At 52.1% G+C, this 21767-nt stretch overlaps 1 protein-coding gene and 1 long non-coding RNA gene across 5 annotated transcripts in view; one reads left to right on the top strand and one right to left on the bottom strand.

The window, feature by feature from the left end:
• Window positions 1–21767, bottom strand: part of RNF43 (ring finger protein 43) — a 67184-nt gene that overhangs the window by 5236 nt on the left and 40181 nt on the right. For 2 of the 4 annotated variants that reach the window (XM_025281228.3, XM_025281229.3), the window contains exons 2-7: window positions 11951–12073; window positions 5412–5486; window positions 5169–5300; window positions 4495–4599; window positions 1807–1968; window positions 809–911 (exon numbers count right to left, since the gene is read on the bottom strand). In XM_025281228.3, the coding sequence (XP_025137013.3) occupies window positions 809–911; window positions 1807–1968; window positions 4495–4599; window positions 5169–5300; window positions 5412–5486; window positions 11951–12073 (700 nt within the window). The other 2 variants (XM_044939633.2, XM_044939634.2) reach the window with 2 other exon arrangements.
• On the top strand, window positions 4456–5666 carry LOC123332718. The gene is made up of 2 exons (XR_006549693.1): window positions 4456–4590; window positions 5380–5666. It is a non-coding gene; the product is annotated as an uncharacterized LOC123332718 (long non-coding RNA).

Here is a 21767-nt window from a genome sequence, read left to right as displayed (position 1 = left end):
AGAGCATAGGTGTTTGACTCCACCGGCCGAAGGAGGGTGCATTCAGGAAAGTGGGGCTCTATTGCACATCTTCCGCCTGCAGTCGCCCACAAGCTCCGTCAGAGTCTGCAGCACCCAGGATGCTCCTAACCTGCCTGCACCCCGGGACACCCTTGCCCCTTCCCATCAGCTGTCCCCTAGGGGTTCTGCTGAGCACGGCTGCTCCCATCAACGGTCCTTTGGGGACTTTCACCCAGGTCCACCGGAGCCCACACTGCACTTTTGGGTGAATTAGAAAAAGGCTCTCTTTCCTCCAGATACTTCCCTTTCATCTTTTAGACTATGGTCATAATATCCTGGTTTTGTTAGAATAGGATACTTTACTGCCAGAAAAGTGGAGTAGTAAATATACCCACCGGCCTGATTTAGAATCAACAAAGCTGTCATGTATACACAGAAAAGCTGTCTGTCCGGCTCAGGGGAGGTACCCTCAACCAGTGCACAACTTCTATTTTTAAAAATTTTATTAACTGCTGTTGTTGTTTTGGCTGCACTGGATCTTCATTGCAGTGCTTGGGTTTATGTTTCTTAGTTGCCCTGAAGCGTGTACGATCTTAGTTCCCTGACCAGGGATCAAACCCACATCCCCTGCATTACAAGGTAGATTTTTAACTACTGGACCACGACGGAAGTCCCAAGGGCACAGCTTAGAGAACGTCTGAGTCAGTCCTGCCTTCTGCTCCACTTCAAGGCAAAACATTTGCCCAGAAGGAAGCCCCTTCTCTACCCATCTGCCTGCACACAGGGGAGCCCTTGGCCCACCTCCTACCTACGATGTTGAACATGCAGAGGGGGCAAGTGCGATGCTGATGCAGCCAGGGGTCCACACAGGCACGATGGAACTCATGGAGGCAGGAAATGACCCGGAGCTCCTGGAGAAAACAAAGGGTCAGAGCCAAAGTTGACGGCAGCTACAGCCGTGGCTAGGAAGCAGGGCATCCCTGACTCCCTCCGCCCTCCCCTTTTTAAAATTCATTTGTTTATTTTGGGCTGCACTACGTCTTCGTTCGGAGAAGGCAGTGGCACCCTACTCCAGTACTGTTGCCCGGAAAATCCCATGGATGGAGGAGCCTGGTGGGCTGCAGTCCATGGGGTCGCACAGAGTCGGACATGACTTAAGTGACGTAGCAGCAGCAGCAGGTCTTCGTTGCTGCTTTCGGGCTTTCTCTAGTCGTGGTGAGCAGGGGCTACTCCCCTGTTGCGGTGCACGGCTTCTTGCCGTGGCTTCTCGTGTTGCAGAGCGCCGGCCCTTAGGGCACACAAGCTTAAGAAGCTGTGGAGTGGGCTTAGTTGAACCCGTGGCATGTGGAATCTTCTCAGACTAGGGATTGAACCCATGTCCCCTGCATTGGCAGGAGGTTTCTTAACCCCTGGACCACCAGAGAAGTTCTTGGCCTCTCTTTTATTGCCAACACCTGCTTTCAAAGACCTCCTAGCACAACAGAAAAATTACGGGCTTTGGTATCAAGAGAATCTAGACTTTTGCCACTGCATATGACCTTGGGCAAGTTTCTGAACAGTTTTCTGCTGTAAAATGAGGCTAAAAAACTAATCCACCCCGACCCCTCACTGTCAAGAGGGTGACAGATGCCTCTAGAGCACTCACTGCAGAGCTTGGCATGTGGTACACACTCAGAAGTTCTCTTTCCCTGGAAAACCAGGAAAATGACCAAACCTCAGGGTTGTCCATGCAGGATACACAGGACACAGATGCAGACTGGACGCCCACACCAGCTTCACCCACCTCCCTCTCCAGCCTGGCCTCACCTGGCCCTCGGAGAACTCCTCCAGGCAGATGGCGCACACCGGGGCGGAGCTGCAGCTGCTCCCGGAGTCTGGCCACTCCTTGCGGGCGCCCCGGCAGCCGGCCCGGTAACTCCTGGTGGCCAGCTGGCTGATGGCCCAGGCTGTTCGCTGCTGAAGGGGGTCCTGGGGAGAACAGTGGGCCAGAATGGGACCAGGGCTCCTCCCCGTGCACCCTGGCCTGTGCTCAGGTCCCTGTCACGCAGTTAGATCACACGACCACTGGACCACCCAGGGAGTTTGTACTCTCGGAGTCCTTCCACGGCCCTGTAAGCATTTCATCCCGTTCCCCCATGCATACTATTACCTTTCCTTCCCTTGATGACCCAAGAGAGGAACTTTTCTCCCAATTGCCCCACCTTGACATGGCATCTTGAATATCTAATAGGCACGTCCAACTTCACAAGCCCCACACCCCTAATCCCATGAATCACTTCAACCACACACTTGTTTTTCCCCAGTCCTCCTCCCCTCAGTAAATGGCAATTGTTCTTTTAACCGCTCAGGCCAAAAATAACGGTGTCATTCTTAACTATTCTCAACTGATCCCTCCATGATCAATCCATTAGAAGACCTGTTGGCCCTGAGGTTCTATAGACGTGATGGTTCCAGGAGTTAACTGTTTCTCCTAATAATATTTTGCCCATTTAGAACTTTACTGTTAGAGTGGAAGAAAATCCCTATGGAGGAAGATCCATTCATACCGTGGAGTAAGGATGCTTTGGGCATGGGTAATAGCTGGTGGTAAGGCTGTGATGGTTTTGATCATTTGTTAAGGAATGCTAAGGCGGCTCTGGATTGGCTGGAATGCTGCCATCTGATGGGCACTCGGGATCTTGTGTTTTTGAACACTAGGGGAGTAACTGTGGGTGTGGTGGGCCCGTTTTATGGAAATCTATAGAAGGGAAGGCTGTGTTGTACAATGTTATGATCCGTTAGGGTGGATGGAGTCTTCCTAATACTGGCACCAAATACACTCAGTTAATCTTTTTATCAAATAATTCATTAACTACAGTAAGAGTCTCCGATTCTTGAATGGGTTATCAGTTCAGTTCAGTTCAGTTGCTCAGTTGTGTCCAACTCTTTGCGACCCCATGAATCGCAGCACACCAGGCCTCCCTGTCCATCATCAACTCCTGGAGTTCACCCAAACTCATGTCCTTCGAGTTGGTGATGCCATCCAGCCATCTCATCCTCTGTCGTCCCCTTCTCCTCCTGCCCCCAATCCTTCCCAGCATCAGGGTCTTTTCCAATGAGTCAACTCTTTGCATGAGGTAGCCAAAGTATTGCTGTTTCAGCTTCAGCACCAGTCCTTCCCATGAACACCCAGGACTGATCTCCTTTAGGATGGACTGGTTGGATCTCCTTGCAGTCCAAGGGACTCTCAAGAGTCTTCTCCAACACCACAGTTCAAAAGCATCAATTCTTCGGCACTCAGCTTTCTTCACAGTCCAACTCTCACATCCATACATGACCACTGGAAAAACTATAGCCTTGACTAGACGGACCTTTATTGGCAAAGTAATGTCTCTGCTTTTGAATATGCTATCTAGGTTGGTCATAACTTTTCTTCCAAGGTTATAGGTTTTGCATTTTCCTTTTTAGTTTACTAAAGTAGTACTACTAATTCTCTTATTTCAAAGAAAGAAAGAAAAAGAAAACCTGTTGGCTTTGCCTTCAAAGTATAGGGAGAATCTAATTCTCATCACTTTGACTCCTCCCTGAGCCAAGCTATGATTACTGTCACCTGGAATCTGGTAATAGCCTCTGTGCTGGTTGCTCTGTCTCCAGCCTTGCTGCCCTGTAATCTGGTCTCACCTCAGTGGCATGAGTGATCGTGTTAAAAGTTAAGTCAGATCATGGCTCTAGTTCTGCTCAAAACCATCCCATGGTTCCCATTTCATGCAGAGTGGAAAAAAAAAGAAAAAACTCATGACAACAGCCTAGACAGTCCAATACCACTGGGCCCCCATGAACTCTGTCCTCACCTCCTGCCCTGCCCTCTTACCCACTGTATTCCACTGCATGCCTTCGTGCTGATCCTCAGACATACCAGGTACACTTCTGTCTCAAGGGCTTGCAGTGTCCTGATTTCTCACCTCAATCACTTTCTCTCCAGGCATCTGCACACATCACCCCCTCACCCACTGAGGGTCTTTCCTGTAAAGTCATCCTCTCAATGAGGCCTTCCTTGGCCCTGCTTTTAAAAATTAACACTGCTCCCTTTGCATTCCTTCCCCTTTTTTATTTTTCTCCCTGGACTTACCACCATCTAAGGTATTCTATATTTTACTTATTTTGTTGTCTATTTCCACTAGAATGAAAGCTCCCTGAGGGGAGAGAGCTTTTGTCTTTTGCTCACTGCACGAGCCCCAACACCTGGAATGTGCCTGATACATAACAGGAGCTCTCTATTTGTTGAATGTTTTGTTGAATGAATGAACAAATGAGGACACCTGTGCGGAGAGGCTGCTGGAAATTAACGAAGTCATTTGCAAGCGGGGAGCGGGGGGAGGAGACAGAAGCAGGGGGTTGATGTAAACTGTTTCACGGGCATAAGGGCACCTTCTTTCCTTACTTTTCCCTTCCTGCTCCCCACCCTCCCCCACACATGCGCTCGCCCACCTCCACCAGGAAGCCCTCCCTGCTCACCGGCCTGCTGTGGCGGGGGCGGCACCGGATACGCAGCACCAAGGCCAGGATGACCACAAAGATGATGCCCACCACCGTCAGGAGGATCCACACATCGTAATCTGGCTGGGGGAGTGAGCAGAGAGAGAAAGGGTCACACCTGTAGAAGGAGAGAGGCCAACTCGAGAGAAACACAGGAGACACACGGAGAACGGGGGGGGCCTCTTGAGTCTCCAAGAGGGGGTGAGGTTGCGGGTGGGGTTAGGTGGTCCCTTTCTACCCACAGACACTCACTGGGGAGGGTCCTCCAGACGCCAATTTTGAGAGGTACGATCTCAAGGCCTGTGTGCTTGGGGAAAAGGGGACAGCAACCCCTCTGCAAGGTGGGAACTTCCCAGTGGGTGGAGAAATACCAGCCAGGCATCAGGGGGCCCAGGGCCCAGGGGTTCATTCTGGCTCTGCTACTGTGTTCCATGAAACCAAGATGCTGAAAAACCACTTCAGAACTCAGCTGGCCCAATCTGTTCATCCTGAAGATGCGGCCCAGAGTGGGGAAGAAAGGGGATAGAGTTGGCCTGGGGGGCTTCTAAGGTCTCTTGCGCTCCAGGAGTCTGAGGGCTTTCGCTGACAGTAGCACAGGGAAAGGGGGGGGATTGCAGGTGCTGGGGCCAGGGCTGGAGACTTGGCCCGCTTACCCAGGTCGGGGGCTCCTTCAGCTCAATCCTCACGTGGGCCTTTCGGTTCTTGTACACAAACTCCATCAGCTTCTCAGCATCGTGACCCCAGATCAACACCACAGGCCATGTCAGCCCCAAAGGCTGCTGCAGCTGCAGGAGAGGAAGGGCCCACGAGGGCGGCTGTGTCCTGACTTCTGCTCCTGCAGCATCTCTCTCTTCCTCCCTCCAGCCCCCGCCTCAAGCACCCCTCATCCAGGGTACCTGCTCAGCAGCAGCGCGATCCTCCGTGATGTCAAAGAGGACGGCGCTGGCGCCTCGCTCCCCCGCCATCCGGGCCTGCAGAGACACAGCAGAGGTCTGGCGAGGGTCAGACACAGCCCGTCCACACCCAGCCTCACCCCCTCACACATCCACCCCTGCCTAAGGCGCACCCCACACCTCCGCACGCTCACACCTCTAACACATGCAAGGGGTCAGTGGGGTTAGGGTCTCCCTGCCCCGCCCTGAGCTCACCCAGGGCCACTGCCTTCAAGGATCACATTCAGTCCTTCCTTTTGTAAGGGAGCAAACCCTTAACAGGGTTCAGTAGGTGCTAGGGGGTGGACTAGGCTCCAGGCCTGGGGACAAGTAAGATGGCCCTGCCATGAAGGTACCTCTAGTCCGCCTTCGCTAAGAAGGGTGAGAACCGAGAGCAGGGAGTGACCACAGTCCCCCAACCCGGGCCGTTGGGGGTGACTGGTCCCCTGTTCAGAAAGGCGGAGAGCTCCTTCCAAACAGAACTGGGCTTTCCAGGGTCCAGCCTTGCCCGAGAAGAGGAGGGTGCAGGGCATCCCCTCGCCTCCGCAGGCCGATCCAGGAGCCCGGGGCACTGCTCTCCCCCGGGGTCAAGGACAGCCCCGGGCTCAGCCCATCTCTGTCTCCCCGCCGCTGTCCAGTTAGCCAACTACCCCTCGGCTCCAGTTCAGGGCCTTACTGGAGGCCCCCGGCCGGTGCTTTCTGCCCTTCACCCCTCCCTGAGGTGGGCGACAGAGCCTGGGCTGGGGAGGCACCCAAGGGGCTGTTCCCACAAGGACGCCACACGCGCGCTCGCCAAGCTCCCAGAGTCGAGCCAAGCGGGCGAGCAGACGGCAGAGCCAGAGAGAGAACCAGAAGCGGGAGTCGAGGGGCTCTGGGGGTGCAGGAAGACGTGGGAGCTGAGAGCTGAGGCTGCGGTGGGGGCGCGCGGGCAGAGGACCGGCAGACGGAGCGCTCCGCGGCCTCCCTTGGGCGCACACGCCCTCCAGGCCTCAGGCCTGGGGCCTCGGGGGCCCGGGGCCTGCCGAGGGCCTGGGTCTGGGGCCTCGGGGCCGGGGCCTTCCTGCAGGCGCTGAAGGAGTTAACCGCTCCGCACGCGGTGGAGGCAGAACAGGAGCCCCCGCCGGGCTTGCTTACTCGCTCACACCCCCAGCGCTTTGATCTCGGCTTCCCTTCCCGGGAGAGCCTGTCGGGGCAGGTCTCCGAGCAGGTCTCCCGCCGGGCCTGCCGGGGGGCGCGGCTGCTGCTCCCTGCTCCCCACTCCCCGGGCAGCCGTAGGGGCCCCTCAGAACAGGCAGGGACGCCCCGGGAGAGTGGTGGAGACACTCAAGCGGGGCTTTTTCGGTCTGGAGGGCAACTTCCCCCTTCCCTTCCTCCTTCCCTGCGGAGCTGGTCCGGGCCCTCCACCAGCGCCCAGGCCCAGGCTCGCCAGGCTGTCCCTGTGCGAACTGCTGAAGAGGCGGAGAGCTCACAGCTTTCATCCTCCTCTAGCCTGCTTATGCGCTGGAAGTCTCCCCTAGGAGACCCCCTAGGCCATCTAGGTGACCCCAGGGGAAAAAAATAAAAGTGGTCCAGGGACTTCCCTTGTGGTCCAGTGGTTAAGACTCTGCTCTTTTAATGCAAGAGGCGTGGATTCCATCCCTGGTTAAGGGACTAAGATCCCACATGCTGTGAAGGTGGCCAACCAAATTAAAAAAAAAAAAAAAGTTGTCCAATCTTCAGAGGCCTCCAAACCAGAGCATGGGAGCTACCCCAGGGGAATAGGAGAAGGACTCCTGCTAATCTCCTAGTCCATAAACTGGCCAAGAGGTGGGGTGGGGGTCACCCCAGTAGTCACAGAACTGAGACTCCTGGATCCTCAGTGCCACCAAGGCCTTCTGCTTCTCATCCCCAGGATGAGACCTTGAACCCAGCCCAGCCGGGAAGAGCAGGAGGGAAGGGCACAGACTTCTTCCTCTAGAGATGTTCTGACTTCCCCACCCCTCTCTCTTTGAAGGGTTGGGGTAGGAACAGTGGAAAGTAATTACCCTGACGTTCAAACACCCCAGCCGAATACAGCCCATAATTACAAAGTTGTAAAAGTGATCAAAGAGAGAGGGTTGGCCAACAGGGAAAACAAACAGGACTTTCAGGCAGTGGGTGTCCATGTCCAGAATTCTAGGAATCAAAAAGCAACATTTAGGGCCAGATGGCTGTCCCCTTGGGGGACTACCCATGCTGCCCTGCTGCACCCCAGCAAGAGGGAGGGAGGAAGAGAAGCACTTCTTCAGAGACAAGAACCTGGAAGAGAGAGGATGGGCAGGCCCTCAAGATAGATAAGCTTTAGAAAGACATCCCAGAGGCCTCTCTGGGAGCTGCAGAGGCAGCCGGCCTTCTAAGAGCAGCAAGCAGGCTGCCCACTGCCTAGAGCAGGGAGGCCAGGGTGTCCCAGGACTCGGGCATGTCTACGCTTTGCACTGCCCAGCGCCTTAGATCTTCCTCTCCAGACACATCACTGTGGATCTCTCCCTCATCACTGACTGACTGAGCACCCACTGTGCCCAGGACACCAAGCCGGGGAAGGCCAAGCCCTCCAGAACAACTCATAATCTAGCTGCAGAGACAAGGCATATACGTAAAATTATAATGCTGATAACATTCTAAAGTACAAATAAATGAAACAGACCAGTCATTTCCAAACCTTTTTTCACTGCAGAAAGCCCTTTGCTCCATCTTCCCCCCCACCACACACACACACACACACACACACACACACACTCACACGCACGCACACACGCACGCATTGACAAATCTTCAACACAAAAGAGATAAAAGCGAGTTGAGGTTGACGGTGGGACTGTGGGTAAGAAGGACCCTTGGCTTCTCCGCTCCCACCCCAGCCCCAGACAAGGCCCTTCCATGAAGCCTGGTGTGTAAAGCATGGCCAGAGACCCTGGGAGCATGCCTGGAGATGAGGGCTTCTGCTCTCAGTGGCCTAGCTGGGCTGAGTCAGCCAGGACAGATTCAGTTGAAGAGGTGGGCTTCATCTCGGCTTGAAAGTGAGGGTAGGAGGAAGTAGAAGGGATAACACCTTTATTGAGACCCACTCTGCCCAGACTGAATCTGCTATCAGTTATTAGCTGTGAAACTTCGGGCAAGTCACTTAACTCCTCTGTGCCACAGTTTCCCTTTCTATAAACTAGGGGTAATAATTGAACCTACTTCATAGGGTTGTTTTGAGGGCTATATAATTTAATCCATGTAAAGCCTTATAATAAGTGCCTGGCACAGAGTAAGTGTTCCGTAAGTGTTAGTTATTATCGTATTAGCTATTATCATGTGCTTTGCATGCGTGATTTCATTTGCTCCTCACAACAACTCTATAAGACAGTCACCAGCCCCACTTCTGAATTGAGGAAACTGAGGCTCAGAGAGACTGAACAACTTGTCCAGGGTCACACAGCTGATAAGCAGTGGAAGCAGAATTCCCACCCAGGATTTCAGCCTTCTGAGTACCTGGTTACCAGGGGGTGGTCTCTATCGTAAGAGAAGCGGGGCTTATATCCATCTTTTTGTCTCCAGAGCCAGCTCCTTCCACCAGGCCAAAGGCCACTGTTCCAGTCCAGGCACAGGGTGGTAAGGGCCTGGGGAATCACAAGGGTGCTAATAGAGAAACAGAGACGGGGACTTCCCTGGTGGTCCAGTAGTTAAGACCCCACACTTCCAGTGCAGGGGGCTCTGAATTGATCCCTGGCTGGGGAGCTAAGATCACACATGCCGTGAGGCATGGCCAAAAAATATTAAATAAGAAGAAAACAATCTCGGTGACTGGGCAGGAGGAGGAAGGTGGTGGTGCTGACAAGAACGAAAGTCCAGAAGAACTACAGTTAGGGTTTCAGAGACGGAGCGAGGACATGAGAGAGAAAGACCAACCTTGATAACTGGCACAAGAGAAAGATGCCGATGACCAGGGCCACAGTGACCGCTGCAATCATTTGTTGGGTGATCGCTGTGTGCTAGGCACAGGGCAAGAGCTTCCATCTGCACTGTCTCTTCCACCCCTCCTAACTACTACGTGACGTCAGCCCCATCATTATTCCCCTTTTACAGACAGGGAAACAGAGGCTCCAAGAGCTGAAATGTTCAAGTCACACTGAGGGCAGTGGAGATGCCGGGATCCAGGCACGGGGCTGCCTGGCTCCCGAGCCCCAGTTCTGGGGATCATGACGGCACCCCCAACACTAACTGATAACTCCAACGCAGAGCTGATGGAGGTCAGTGGTTTTCAAATTTCCTCACCAAAGAGCCACCTTTCCCCTATTCCTCCCATGACCCTAGTATTAAATATGTTTAACCAAGCTACGGAGAAGGCAATGGCACCCCACTCCAGTACTCTTGCCTGGAAAATCCCATGGACGGAGGAGCCTGGTGGGCTGCAGTCCATGGGGTCGCTAAGAGTCAGACGACTAAGTGACTTCACTTTCACTTTTCACTTTCATGCATTGGAGAAGGAAATGGCAACCCACTCCAGTGTTCTTGCCTGGAGAATCCCAAGGACGGGGGAGCCTGGTGGGCTGCCGTCTATGGGGTCGCACACTGCATTTCTTAGGCACAATTCATTTTCCTATGAGAAAACTTGTATTAACACACGGAACTGATAGAATTCCAACCAAAAGCAAAAAAAAAATAACACACTGAAGAGTTCAGTTAAGCCTGTGGGATGTCTAAAATATTGGGGGGTCAAGGTGCTTCTCCTGAGCTGTTGGTTTTGCGTTTGATTTAGCTTAGGCACTACTTGGCACTTGACAGACACTATATTCAACCTCACCTTGGTCACCGGGGTAGGAAATCAAAGTCCCGTTTTATGCGAGTGGAAACAAAGGCCCAACCAGGTTTCTTAAGTACTTCAGAGAGCACTAACCGATGTCCCTCATGACCCAGCGTCTCTGCACATGGCTCACGTCTCCTACAGAAACTTAGTCCTCTAGGGGCAACAAGAAGCCTCCTGTCCTACGTGGGCGCATCCTGACGGATTGCTGAGTGTCCACGTGCATGTGAAGTCACTCTCTGCTTCAGACGGACAGCAGGGCGTCTCGGAACCCGTCCTCCCCATCCGTCCATCCCCCGACCCCCTGCTCACACTCCCCTACCTGACAGCAGGCAGTCATTTACCAAATGAACAAGGAGTGACATTTGGCGTACTTTGTCAAGCGATGGAAATGAAATAGCCAGAAGCAGGGCAGCTTCAGCCTAACAAAACGCTGCTGCCAGCAAGGCCCCGCACCGTCCTGCAGACACACCACACTCTCCAGCGCCTCCGGTGGGCCCTGACCCCCATCTCCCCCTCCCTGGGAGCCCCTTCGGCATCAGCATAACCAGAGAATATCCTCACCCATCTGTGGGCACCACACTCTGCCCACTGATTTCCCTGGGGAATCAGCGAAGAACCCAGGCTCTTCCCTTGAGACTCCTGGCCCAGGAAACAGCCCTCAGGAGGACCACGAACCCCCCCGGAGGGCCTGGGCCTGAGCGCAAGGAAAAGGCCCACAGGGTGGGGCTGTCACCCTCCTCTCTCACCCCCACCCCGGGAGCAGGACCCCCGCCCCGAAGTCTGCCTGACCGAGCCACCCACAACCTAGCTACACTCTGGCTTGTGTCAGCATGAGAATCGTGCCACAGAGCTTCCATTTTCCCATCCAGAACAGGAGGCAATAATCCCTGTACCAGGGATTAAAAACTTGGGGCTGAGAACAGGAGGAGGCTCAGTTCAAATCTCAGCTCCGCCCCTTGCTCACTACATCCTCTTGCAAGTTACTCAAGTTTTCTGACCCTCACTTGTCTTCTACGTCAAATAGAGGATAACAATGTCTAGTTTTCCTGATCGTTATGGAACATAAATGAGAATTAATATGCAAGAAGTATCTGTGCTGGGTCCCACCCTCATATCAGCACAAAGAAAACAGTAACTGATGTGAAAGCAGGGGTCGTGACTGCAGATGTGTGCGGGTCCATGAGGTGGCAGGCTGGTGAGCAGCGTGTCAGCCAGAGAGCCCGTGACAGTGGACAGGTGGCAGCGGCTGCCAGCTCCAGCCAGGGGCGCCCCGTGGAAGTGCATCCCACCACTCTGCAATCTCAGAGGAACAGTATTTTAAGGGGCACTGGCTTCTGTTTCTGCTGTCTTTGCATGGTGCTCAGTGAGTATATCTGAAAGATGGAAAAGCCCTCTGGCTGACCCCTTCTTAGCACTGATGCTGGGCAGGGGGCAGGGGGCAGGGTGTTGGAACATCCACGTGCCAGGGAGGAGGCAGGATGGGGTCCAAGCCCTAGGTGACACCAGGAGGTTCTGCTGCTACATGGTTGGTGGAGAAAGGGCGGGGGGCTGCATTTCTACATCTCTTAGACCCGTCATGGGCTATAAAAACCTCAACTGAGCACATCACTCTCAAGAAACGAGTAGACAACAAGCACAGGACCTCTCACAGCCCAGAGCTGGGTGAAGAGTGTGTGGGAGTCAAGGGTGACTCTACCTTGCTGGCCAGTGACAGGCAGGGGCGGGGGGCCCGTTGGGGACTCTCCAGCTTGACGATGCTGATGAACCCAGGCTCCAGGTTGTCGTCATCGCTGGCGTTGCACAGGTATAGGGGGTGAGACTGCAGGGAGAAGGAGAGAGACAGGTTAGGAGGCTCTAGGGAGCAGAAGGCGCAGCTGGGAGAGCCGGGCACTTCCTCACTGTTCTCACAGGGGCCTGGCAGGCCTCTTGGTGCCACAATAGAGGAGGCTTCCTATCAGATGGTCTCACAGCAAGCTAGGAGCCCCCGGACCAAGGATGCTCAGAGGTGGGGGCACACAGGAGTGAGGGCTGTCCAAAACGGGCACCTAAGTGAAGAGCCTGTTGCAAAGCTGCTCCAGCAACCCTCAAGCCCTGCTTTTCCAAATGGGTCAGCTGCAAAGGGCCCTCCTGGCCCTAGCCTCTCCCACCTCCTAATTCTGCTCCAAGACCCCAGGTGCAGAGCCTCTCTCAGTGCACTCAAAATCGTGCCTTCCTCCCCTGCTCTCCAAGGGCAGTGCTGGGCACCGCTGGTGCCTCCTGTCCCCACGGCAGCTGTTGCCATGGAGATGCCCATCGCTCCTGTGGCCTGGGTCTTCTCACTGGGTGCTATCTTGCCCCCCTCAACATCCCCCTTTGCCTATCCTGGGAGTAAGCAGGTTGCTGATAGAGAGGAGAACTGTTTGGGGATAAGGTTTGGCTAAGAGTTAAGTCTCTTAGCCAAATTCCTGGGAACACAATTCCTAGGAGCTCATCCTGTGCCCTGGAAGGGTGGATAGGAGGATGCAGCCTGCTCTGCCCACCTGTTCTGAGGGTATGGCAGGTCCAGCCAAGACCTGGGGCCTCCAGCCTAGCTGGTGCAGAGCAGTGACTCAGAGGAAGCAGGCCAACAGGCCGAACAGAGACTACAGGTCCCCGTGCCAAAGGGAGGAAACTGCCCTTCTGCACACTCTCTTCTTCTTCAGGGTGACTTTTTTTTTTTTTTTTTTTTGCCACACCTCATGGCACGCAGGGCTTTTCCAGTGGCTCAGCTGCCTGCAATGCAGGAGACGCAGGTTTAATCCCTGGGTTGGGAAGATTCCCTGGAGGAGGACAGGGCAACCCACTCCAGTAGTCTTGCCTGGAGAATCTCACGGACGGAGGAGCCTGGCGGGCTAGAGTCCATGGGGCTGCAAAGAGTCAGCCACGACTGAAGTGCTTGAGCACGCACACACGGCATGCACGTTGGATCTTCATTCCTCGGCCAGTGATTGAACCTGCTACCTCTGTCTTGGAAGCATGAGTCTTAACCAAACTTCCCTGGACTGCCAGGGAAGTCCCTCCTTCAGGGTGATTCTAATACCCACTCAAGCCTAATTTTCCCAGAGTACTGTGAGAGCAAAGCATAATGCTATGGGCCAGGGATTCCCACATGGTAGAAACCCAGCGTATCCTGTCAAGAATGGGACTTCCTACTAGGGAGTTGCCCACGATTCCCTGGCTCCTGCTGTTGAAGTCTAAAGGACTTCCAGGAAGAACCGGAGAGAATTTGGTCACAGGAACCAGAGACAATTTTGAATTTATGAAGATGTTTATGAACATGATAATGCCAATGCTGGATTTAAAAGCACAATCACTTTTTGAAAGCACTCATACTGTGTCACTGCGGCTGCTTGAACATAGTAGGTTCTCAGCACGTATGCACTAGCTCACTTTGAATTGTATCCCTGTGAATAAAAATCTCTGAGCAGGGGGTGTTGAGAGAGGAGTGAGTTCCATTCTTGCTGCCAGAAATTAAGGACTATCAGGCCGGTGGTGATCAAGATTTAGTGTGTGAGAATGTTTCTATATCCCCCAGCCCCCAGAAATGCTCTGGGGCATAAAGTTGGGGGCTGTAGTGAAGCTGTAGCCCCATCTCAACAAGCTCTGCTAGTCTGTCCATCTGCTCATTCATTTCTTCATTTTACCAACACCGAAGGCCCTCCTGGTGCCAGGCACTGTTCAATGAATGGAGGAGGAGTCAACAATGAATACGGTAGGCTCTTTGCCTCAAAGAAGCTCAGAATACAAGAGCACTGTGCTGTAGTGATGCAGGTTCCTTCAAGGGCCGCCTGGAGGGCCTGGGGATGGGGACCTACAATCCCACGGGGGAGGGCAGAGTGACTTGTGCTCCTTTGGGGACTTAAATGATGTGTGTTCACCCAGTGGACCCACAACAAGGGGGAGGGTGGCTTCGTGGCAGAGGAAGCAGCCTGTGCTGAGGGTTGGGAGGGACTGCAAACCAAAGAAACCATGGACCGAGGAGCCTGGCGGGCTGCAGTCCACGGGGTTGGGAAGAGTTGGACATGACTGAAGCGACTGATCAAGCATGCAGGGCATGCACGTAGGATCTTAGCTACTACGTAGGTGGTACGGATAGTCCAACTTTCTCAAGATAACTCCAAGATGCTTCTCCCTGACCAGAGGTCAAGGGGGACAGGAGAAAGTCACTTTGGAGAGCAGCAGTCTTTGGAGAAGGATTTGCAGAAATGTAACCACCACACTGCCCCCAGGTCTTCTCGCAGGGGTGGGAACCAACATGCCCTCACCTAGAGTGCTCAACAGAAGGTGCTGAGATGGAGGGGAAATATGGTGCAGCGTCACCAGACTTCCCTGGTCCTGAACTAACAGCTACAGAAGGAGGAGACAGAGGAAGTGAGCCATCAGTAAACGCCTTTGGCTTGCCAGAGCCAGCAGATGTTATCTCGCTACCAGGTAGGTGAGCGCACCCCCACTTAGAGGAAGAAGCTTGAGGCTCAGAGAAATCAAGGTCACACAAGATTAGAACTCAGCTCTGCCTGACTCCACTCCAAATGAGACGCATAGTTGGACTTCGGGCTGGTCCAGGCATTAAGAATCCAGGGGACACGGCTTCTATCCCTAGTCCTGGAAGAGTCCACATGCCACAGGGCAACTAAGCCCATGTGCCGCAACTACTGAGCCCGTGCTCTGCAACAAGAGAAGCCACTGCGATGAGCAGCCAGCGTACCACAAGGCTCCTACAGAGTAGGCCTGCTTGCCGCAACTGGAGAAAGCCGGCCCGCAGCAGTGAAGACGCAGCGCGGCCGTAAACAAAGTAAAAAGAAAAAAGAAAGGAAACACAGGGTGAGTTTGCTGTTGTCCATCCAATGATGAGGATGACGATGAGAGTTCACGTGTATTGAGTAAGCACGGTGGACCCGTGTCCTAACCACTTTTGTGTATTCTTTTTATCCTCCTAACAACCCTAAAATCATCTCCATTTTAAAAATGAGGAAACAGAAGCACAGAACAGTTAAGGAACATGCCCAGGATTACACAGCTGAGAGCAGACCATTAGAGAGATAGAAAGAAGTAAGATGGTTAAAAAAAAAAAAAAAAAAGAACAATCTTCGTCTGACTTTGAAAACATGGTACCTTCCCCTAATTCATAACCAAGAAAATCTGCCTTCCTAATTATAGATTCCTAAAGCATAGGACCCAAACACAAGTCCCTGAAATACTTGTGGTGACTTCCAGGAATATTCCAGGCTCTCTTTTAGTGAAGAGTGCTCTATGGTCCCCCCGGGTGACCCCAGCCAAACCCTCGACTTTGATTTCCACACTGAGGTGGTTAATTAAGTAAGTGCAGCCCAGACCTCTCTTGAGTTCCAGAACCTCACAAGGGGCCTGGACATTTCTGCCTGAAGAACCTTAAATGAGACACCTCAAACTCAGCATTTCACCATTAAACTAATCATTTTATGCCTCAAAAGTACCCCTCCAGTGTTCCCTATCTGAGGGACTGGAAACACCATCCACCTATTACTCAAGTTAGATGACTTCTAGTCTCCTCTGAGCTCCTTCATCTCCTACCACCACCTCCAACAACTGATCACCAAACTCTTTTCTTAATATTGATTTATTTGGCTGTGTCAGGACTTAGTTGCAGCGCATTGTCTCTTCATTGGGGCACATGGGCTCCAGAGCTGCTCTGAGGCGTGCGGATCTTAGTTCCCGGACCAGGGACTGAAGCAGTGCCCTGCGTTGCAAGGCAGATTCTTAACCTCTGGACCACCAAGGAAATCCCCAATCATCAAATTCTAGCAATTCTATCTCCTAAACATTTCTATTCTTTGTCCTCTTTCTGCCATTCCCATACTAACTCTAACACAAGCCACCATCCAATTTACCGAAATAACCACTTAACTGGGGTCAACCCACCCTGCTCAGTTCCCTATACTAAAGCCAAAGTGGTCTAATGTGGGCATCTCTCTTCCTCTGTGGGCTTCCCTGACACCTCAGTTGGTAAAGAACCCACCTGCAATGCAGAAGACCCTGGTTTGATTCCTGGATCAGGAAGATTCTCTGGAGAAGGGATAGGCTACCCACTCCAGTATTCTTGGGCTTCCTTTGTGGCTGGTAAAGAATCTGCCTGCAATGCAGGAGATCTGGGCTTGATCCCTGGGTTGGGAAGATCCCCTGGAGAAGGGAAAGGCTATCCACTCCAGTATTCTTGCCTGGAGAATTCCACAGACTGTATAGTCCATGGGGTTGCAAAGAGTCAGACATGACCGATCGACTTTCACTTTCACTCACTCTTTCTCTCTAGGAGCTCCTCATAGCTCTTAGAATAAAGTCTGCACTTTTAAACACAGTTCAAAAGGCTCTGCCCACTCCACTTCAAGCCTTCATGCCTCCTCATGGCTTACCACCCTTCTAACACCTCTCCGCACTGGCAGCCCATGCTCCAGAAAGAACTTGTTTCATGTCTTCAAAAACTTTGGTGTTGCTGCTTTGTCAAGGTAGGTTGGTGACCCTCCTCGGAGCCCTTATGTGTGTGCTAAGTCACTTCAGTGGTGTCCGACTCTTTGCGATCCTACGGACTGCAGCCTGCCAGGCTCCTCTGTCCACAGGCCCTTAAGAGTACTGTAATTCCCCAGGCCTAGGCTTACCCTGGCCTGCCAATGCAGGAGACGCAGGTTCTATCCCAGGGTGGGGATGATCCCTTGCAGGAGAGCATGGCAACCCACTCCAGTATTCTTGTCTGGAGAATCCCATGGACAGAGGAGCCTGGCGGGCTATAGTACATGGGGTCACAAAGAGTCAGACACAACTGAGCGTCTAAGTACACACACACAGACTTACCCCAGGGTATTTTAGTTATCTACTCACTTCCTCCCTCCCTCCCACAGCCTGTGACAGACCTCCACTGCCCCTCCAGTGCCTGCTACATAGGTTTTATTTCTTTGTTTTCAGAAAGTATTTATTTGGCTGTGCCAGGTCTTAGTTTCAGCATTTGGGATCTTTTCATTATGGCATGTGGGATCTAGTTCCCTGACCAGGGATCAAACCCAGATCCCCTGTATTGGGAGCTCAGAGTCTTAGCCACTGGACCAGCAGGGAAGTCCCTGCTACATAGGTTTTAAAATTAAATATTGAATGCCTACAACCAGATAACTGACAGTAACTTATGAAGATAGCACGATATACCAAAATCCTGATAACCATGGCTTTAGGAGAGGAATTAGAGAGGAGATGGAGAAGAGATTTTGGTGTTTTTCTCTGAGTACTTCAATCATAGGACAATGTACAAAAGATATTAATTTGAGTTTTATTTTGTGTTGTTGTGGAAGAATAAAGAAGAATGAGAGCTATTTATGTACTGTTCCTGTCTTTTCTCTCCCCTCATTCCAAGAAGAGAGCCTTGTGTTCTATTTCCTTGCCTTGAGGGGGCATTTACCAAAAGCAAAAGTTGCTAAAGGTCTCTCGTCCTGACTTTGGAGAAAGACTGAGGACAGAAGTCACTGAGGACAAGGGAGTATCCTGAGGGCAGAAAGGAGTCTGTCTGCGGAGCTGGGTGGGGGTAGCGGGTAGTCAGAGTTCCCAGAATCTGGAGGATGGGGAGGGGCCTGGAGAGTGCCACGTGGTGGGAATCTACAGCCTGTGCCCCAGAAGGAGGGACCCTGGAGGCTCGACCCTGGCACAGATGCTGTGCTCACCTGGACTCCAAGGGCACACTTGTGCTCGGACAGTGGTCACGTTGGTGGCGACCAGCGTGGACAACTAAAAAGTATTAGTTACCTCAGTTTTGGCTGCTCTGTGAGGGGGATGCTCAGTCGCTTCAGTCATGTCTGACTCTTTGCGACCCCATGGACTCTAGCCCCCCAAGCTCCTCTGTCCATGGGATTTTCCAGGCAAGGATACTGGAGAGGGTTGACACACCCATCTCCAGGGGATCTTGCCGACCCAGGGATAGAACCTGGGTCTCCTGCAAAGTGGGATAGGACCTTTAAGTCAGGAATTCCATTTGAAAAAAATAAAGTACCATGGTGTTTCTTGCAGAGTCGTATCTGCGGCATGAAAATCATGCTGACTGTGCTTGTGTATGGAGTCTTTCACAATGAGGGTTTCTCAAGTAGCATTCTCAGTTTAAAAACAAAAGCCAAGAAAAGCTCATTCAACTCCCTAGCAAGGCAGGGTTGGTCTTACACCCCGGGGTATAACACCGGGGCTGTTTTTACCCCCTCCTCCAGGGAATCTTCAGCTGGGAAGAGGGCACCTGAGAAAAAAAGCAGATCTAAATGCATCCGCCTCCTCAGGAAGCAATGTCTCCTAATAACGCAGATGTAAACACGATTTCCACATTGGCCCCCCGTCTGGTCAGTGACAGCAGGAGAGGACCAAGAGAAATGGGCTTGCAGGACCTGGGGACGGTGTGGCTGGGAGGGCTCCTAGAACCCAAGCCAGCTTAAGGACTACTTGCATCTTGCTGAAAGGCCAGGAGACCCAATGCCCAATTCCAGACACTGCTATGAGGAGAGGAGCAAATTACAAGGACTTCTTCCATAGGGTCCAGGCCACTCCGGCTGAGAACTCAACTCTGCACATGTACTTTAAGCACCGAGGTAAGGGCATAGGTCTTTGCTGGTGTGCGCTGTATTTCCTGCTCTGGTCTGTATGTTTCTGTCTTCCATCACCTTATTTGTCTGATTTTTCCATCCCCTTCCCAGCCTTTAGGTTCATTTTCTGACTCCATCATTTAGCTGTGTGACCTGGGGTAGGTTGTCTTTTAGCTTTCTTGAACTTCCCATTCTTCACGTTCAGAATGGAATAAAAACTGCCTCCTGATTATCATGAAGTCTGGAGACAATGTCCCTAAGTGCCTAGCATGGAGCCTCTCGACACTCACTAAGCGCTCATTACTATTTTTTAAATATTTATTTGTATGTATTTATTTATTTGGCTGCACCACGTCTTATTTACAGCCTGTGGGATCTATAGTTGAAGTATACGAACTCTTAGTTGTGGCATGAGGGGTTTAGTTCCCCTGCATTGCAAGTACCAAGTCTTAGCTCCTGGATTATCAGGCTTGTCCCAACAAGTGCTCATTAAATGGTCATTATTTTTTTGACACCGTTGCATCCGCACTAGTAAAATGCCTCTTATTCTCGGAAGGGACAAAGCCCGTCCTGACAGCTTCTCCCTTGGTGGTCGTCACAGCAGCTCTGAATGGCAGTGTTCCTCTCAGCCCAGCCTGGGACAGCTCGTTATCCACGGTCACTTCCCTCCTGGGCTCAGCCCTCCAACCCCACTGAACAAGCTCTTCCAGTTCTCAGCCCGCCTCCTTCCCATGTGATCTCATTACCTCCTCACAAAGGGCATTCCAGGGCTCAACTGAGCCCCGAACTTGACGCGGGTCTTATTTAATCCGCGGCATCTCCTCCTCTCGGGGTGTGTGCTCTTGCAAGCAATTCTCTGCTGTCTCCTGTTCCCCAGCCGCCCTCGTCCCCGCCCAGCTCAGCCGCAATCATCTCTTATTCTCGGAGTCCACTCACAGACCTTCACCCAGGCCTTGGACGGGTAACTTTACTGCCTGCTACAATTTTGCCTTTGTAATCAGGAACATTGGCCAGGCATCAAAGGCACCTTCTCCCCATTTCCTCTTTTCAGATTTTATAATCATCCTCTCCCGTGCAACCTCCATTACCTGAACTTGGAACTACCTGACTTTTATCTCTGGCGACAGGACCCGGGAGCATCATAAAGTCACGCCCCTGCAGCTGGGCGTTGGGAAAAGCAGCCTGGCCTGGAGTTGCTGCTGCTGCCGCTGTAGTCTCTGAGGGCCAGTGTGGGCATCTTGCCCGTTATTTAAAGAGGGCAATGCTCACCTCTACAGGGTAGATCCTAACGGGAATTATTTAGGATTTGGAAACTTCTAGACTGCATTTCCATCCATCCTTAGACTGCATCTCTCCCTCTTTGGGGTGGCTGAGTTTCCTAATCAGTTAACTTGGGAGGCTGGAGGATTGTCAAGAGGAGTTTCCTTTTATCTATTTGTTAAAATGCTTTTACAAGGAAACTGTATTCCTCCTTGATTGTGTGATTTTTTTTTTTAAAGGTATGAAAGAAAATAACGTTGGTGGGAGGAGAGAAACAGAAGCATACCCTTGATGGAAAGGGACTAGCAGAGACAGGAGGGATGATAGAGGCCTCCAGTATCTCTTGCTTGATCCAGAGAAAACTTCCTGGGGGCAGGGGTGCTGGTGAGTAAGAGGGCTGATAAGAGAAGAGACGAAAGGACCTGCCAGCTTCCAGTCTGAAGTGAGGAGCTGAGCTCGCCGAGGGTCCAGTCTGGGGCTTTGCATCTGGTAGCTCTTGGTGGGCTTCCCTGGTGGCTCAGATGGTAAAGAATTCACCTGCAATGCAGGATACCCGGGTTTGATCCCTGGGTCAGGAAGATCCGCTGGAGAAGAGAATGGCTACCCACTCCAGTATTCTTGCCTGGAGAATTCCATGGACAGAGGAGCCTGGCGGGCACTGAATCAATGGACATGAGTTTGAGCAAACTCCAGGAGATAGTGAAGGACAGGGGGGCCTGGTGTGCTGCAGTCCATGCAAGAGTCGGACACGACTTAGCAACTGAACAGCAAGAAAAACAGGCCCTTCATATTTGGCGAAAGAATGAATAAAACTCAACTTGAATCCAGTTGCCATACAGTTTATAAAAGAGATGTGAATTGCTAACAGTTGAGCCTGGTTCAGACCTGTACGGTGCCTTTAAAAGTTGCTTTACACAGACAAGGAATGTGAGCCTCATGCTCCAGACAGCCCATGGTTACATAAGGGAGTTAAAGGAGGCTGAAGTCTCCTAAATTCAACCCCAGTTCCCTGAATATTACACCATTTCACCTCCAGGTCTATTATGTTGGGAAGTATTCTGTGTGGTATAACAAACATCAACCGAGTACTAGAATGCCTGGACGGAAGGCTTCAGGATCTACATTTCTAGAATTTTCCAACTTGAATCATTCTTAACAACAAGACAGGAGCCGTCTGCTCCTTTTCCCTCTGGGCCTAGGCTCTCTCTGCCCAGCAGTCTTAGCTTTCTTCTTCCCCTCTAGGGCTTATCTCATCTCTCCTAGCCACAACAAGAAAGTCAGACCCAGACACTGCTCAGAGATGCTTTCCCAATGAATCGTCCATGTTTGTCTAGAATGAGAAAGGTGTGTCCTGAAATTAGAGGTCACACAAGCTCAGACCCAGATAATGGACATTCAGGCAGACTGCCACCTCTCTCACTGTCTCCTCCCACATTACAGTCTTCATTCTTCAAGTAAAAAAGTTACCTCCCCTTGTCTCAGACCGTGTCCAAGCTCCATGATGTGACTGGACTCCTTTACCCTACGATGGTCCTATGGTGGGCCTTTCCTGACCCCACCCTCTGCCTGGCATCGTTGTAGTTCACAGGGTCATGCATGCTCATGCTCAGTCGCTCAGTTGTGTCCCACTTTTGCAACCCCATGGACTGCAGCCCACCA

The sequence above is a fragment of the Bubalus bubalis genome, chromosome 3, assembly GCF_019923935.1.
Source record: "Bubalus bubalis isolate 160015118507 breed Murrah chromosome 3, NDDB_SH_1, whole genome shotgun sequence".
Taxonomy (NCBI): Eukaryota; Metazoa; Chordata; class Mammalia; order Artiodactyla; family Bovidae; genus Bubalus; species Bubalus bubalis.
This window is presented reverse-complemented; position numbering and strand designations above follow the sequence as displayed.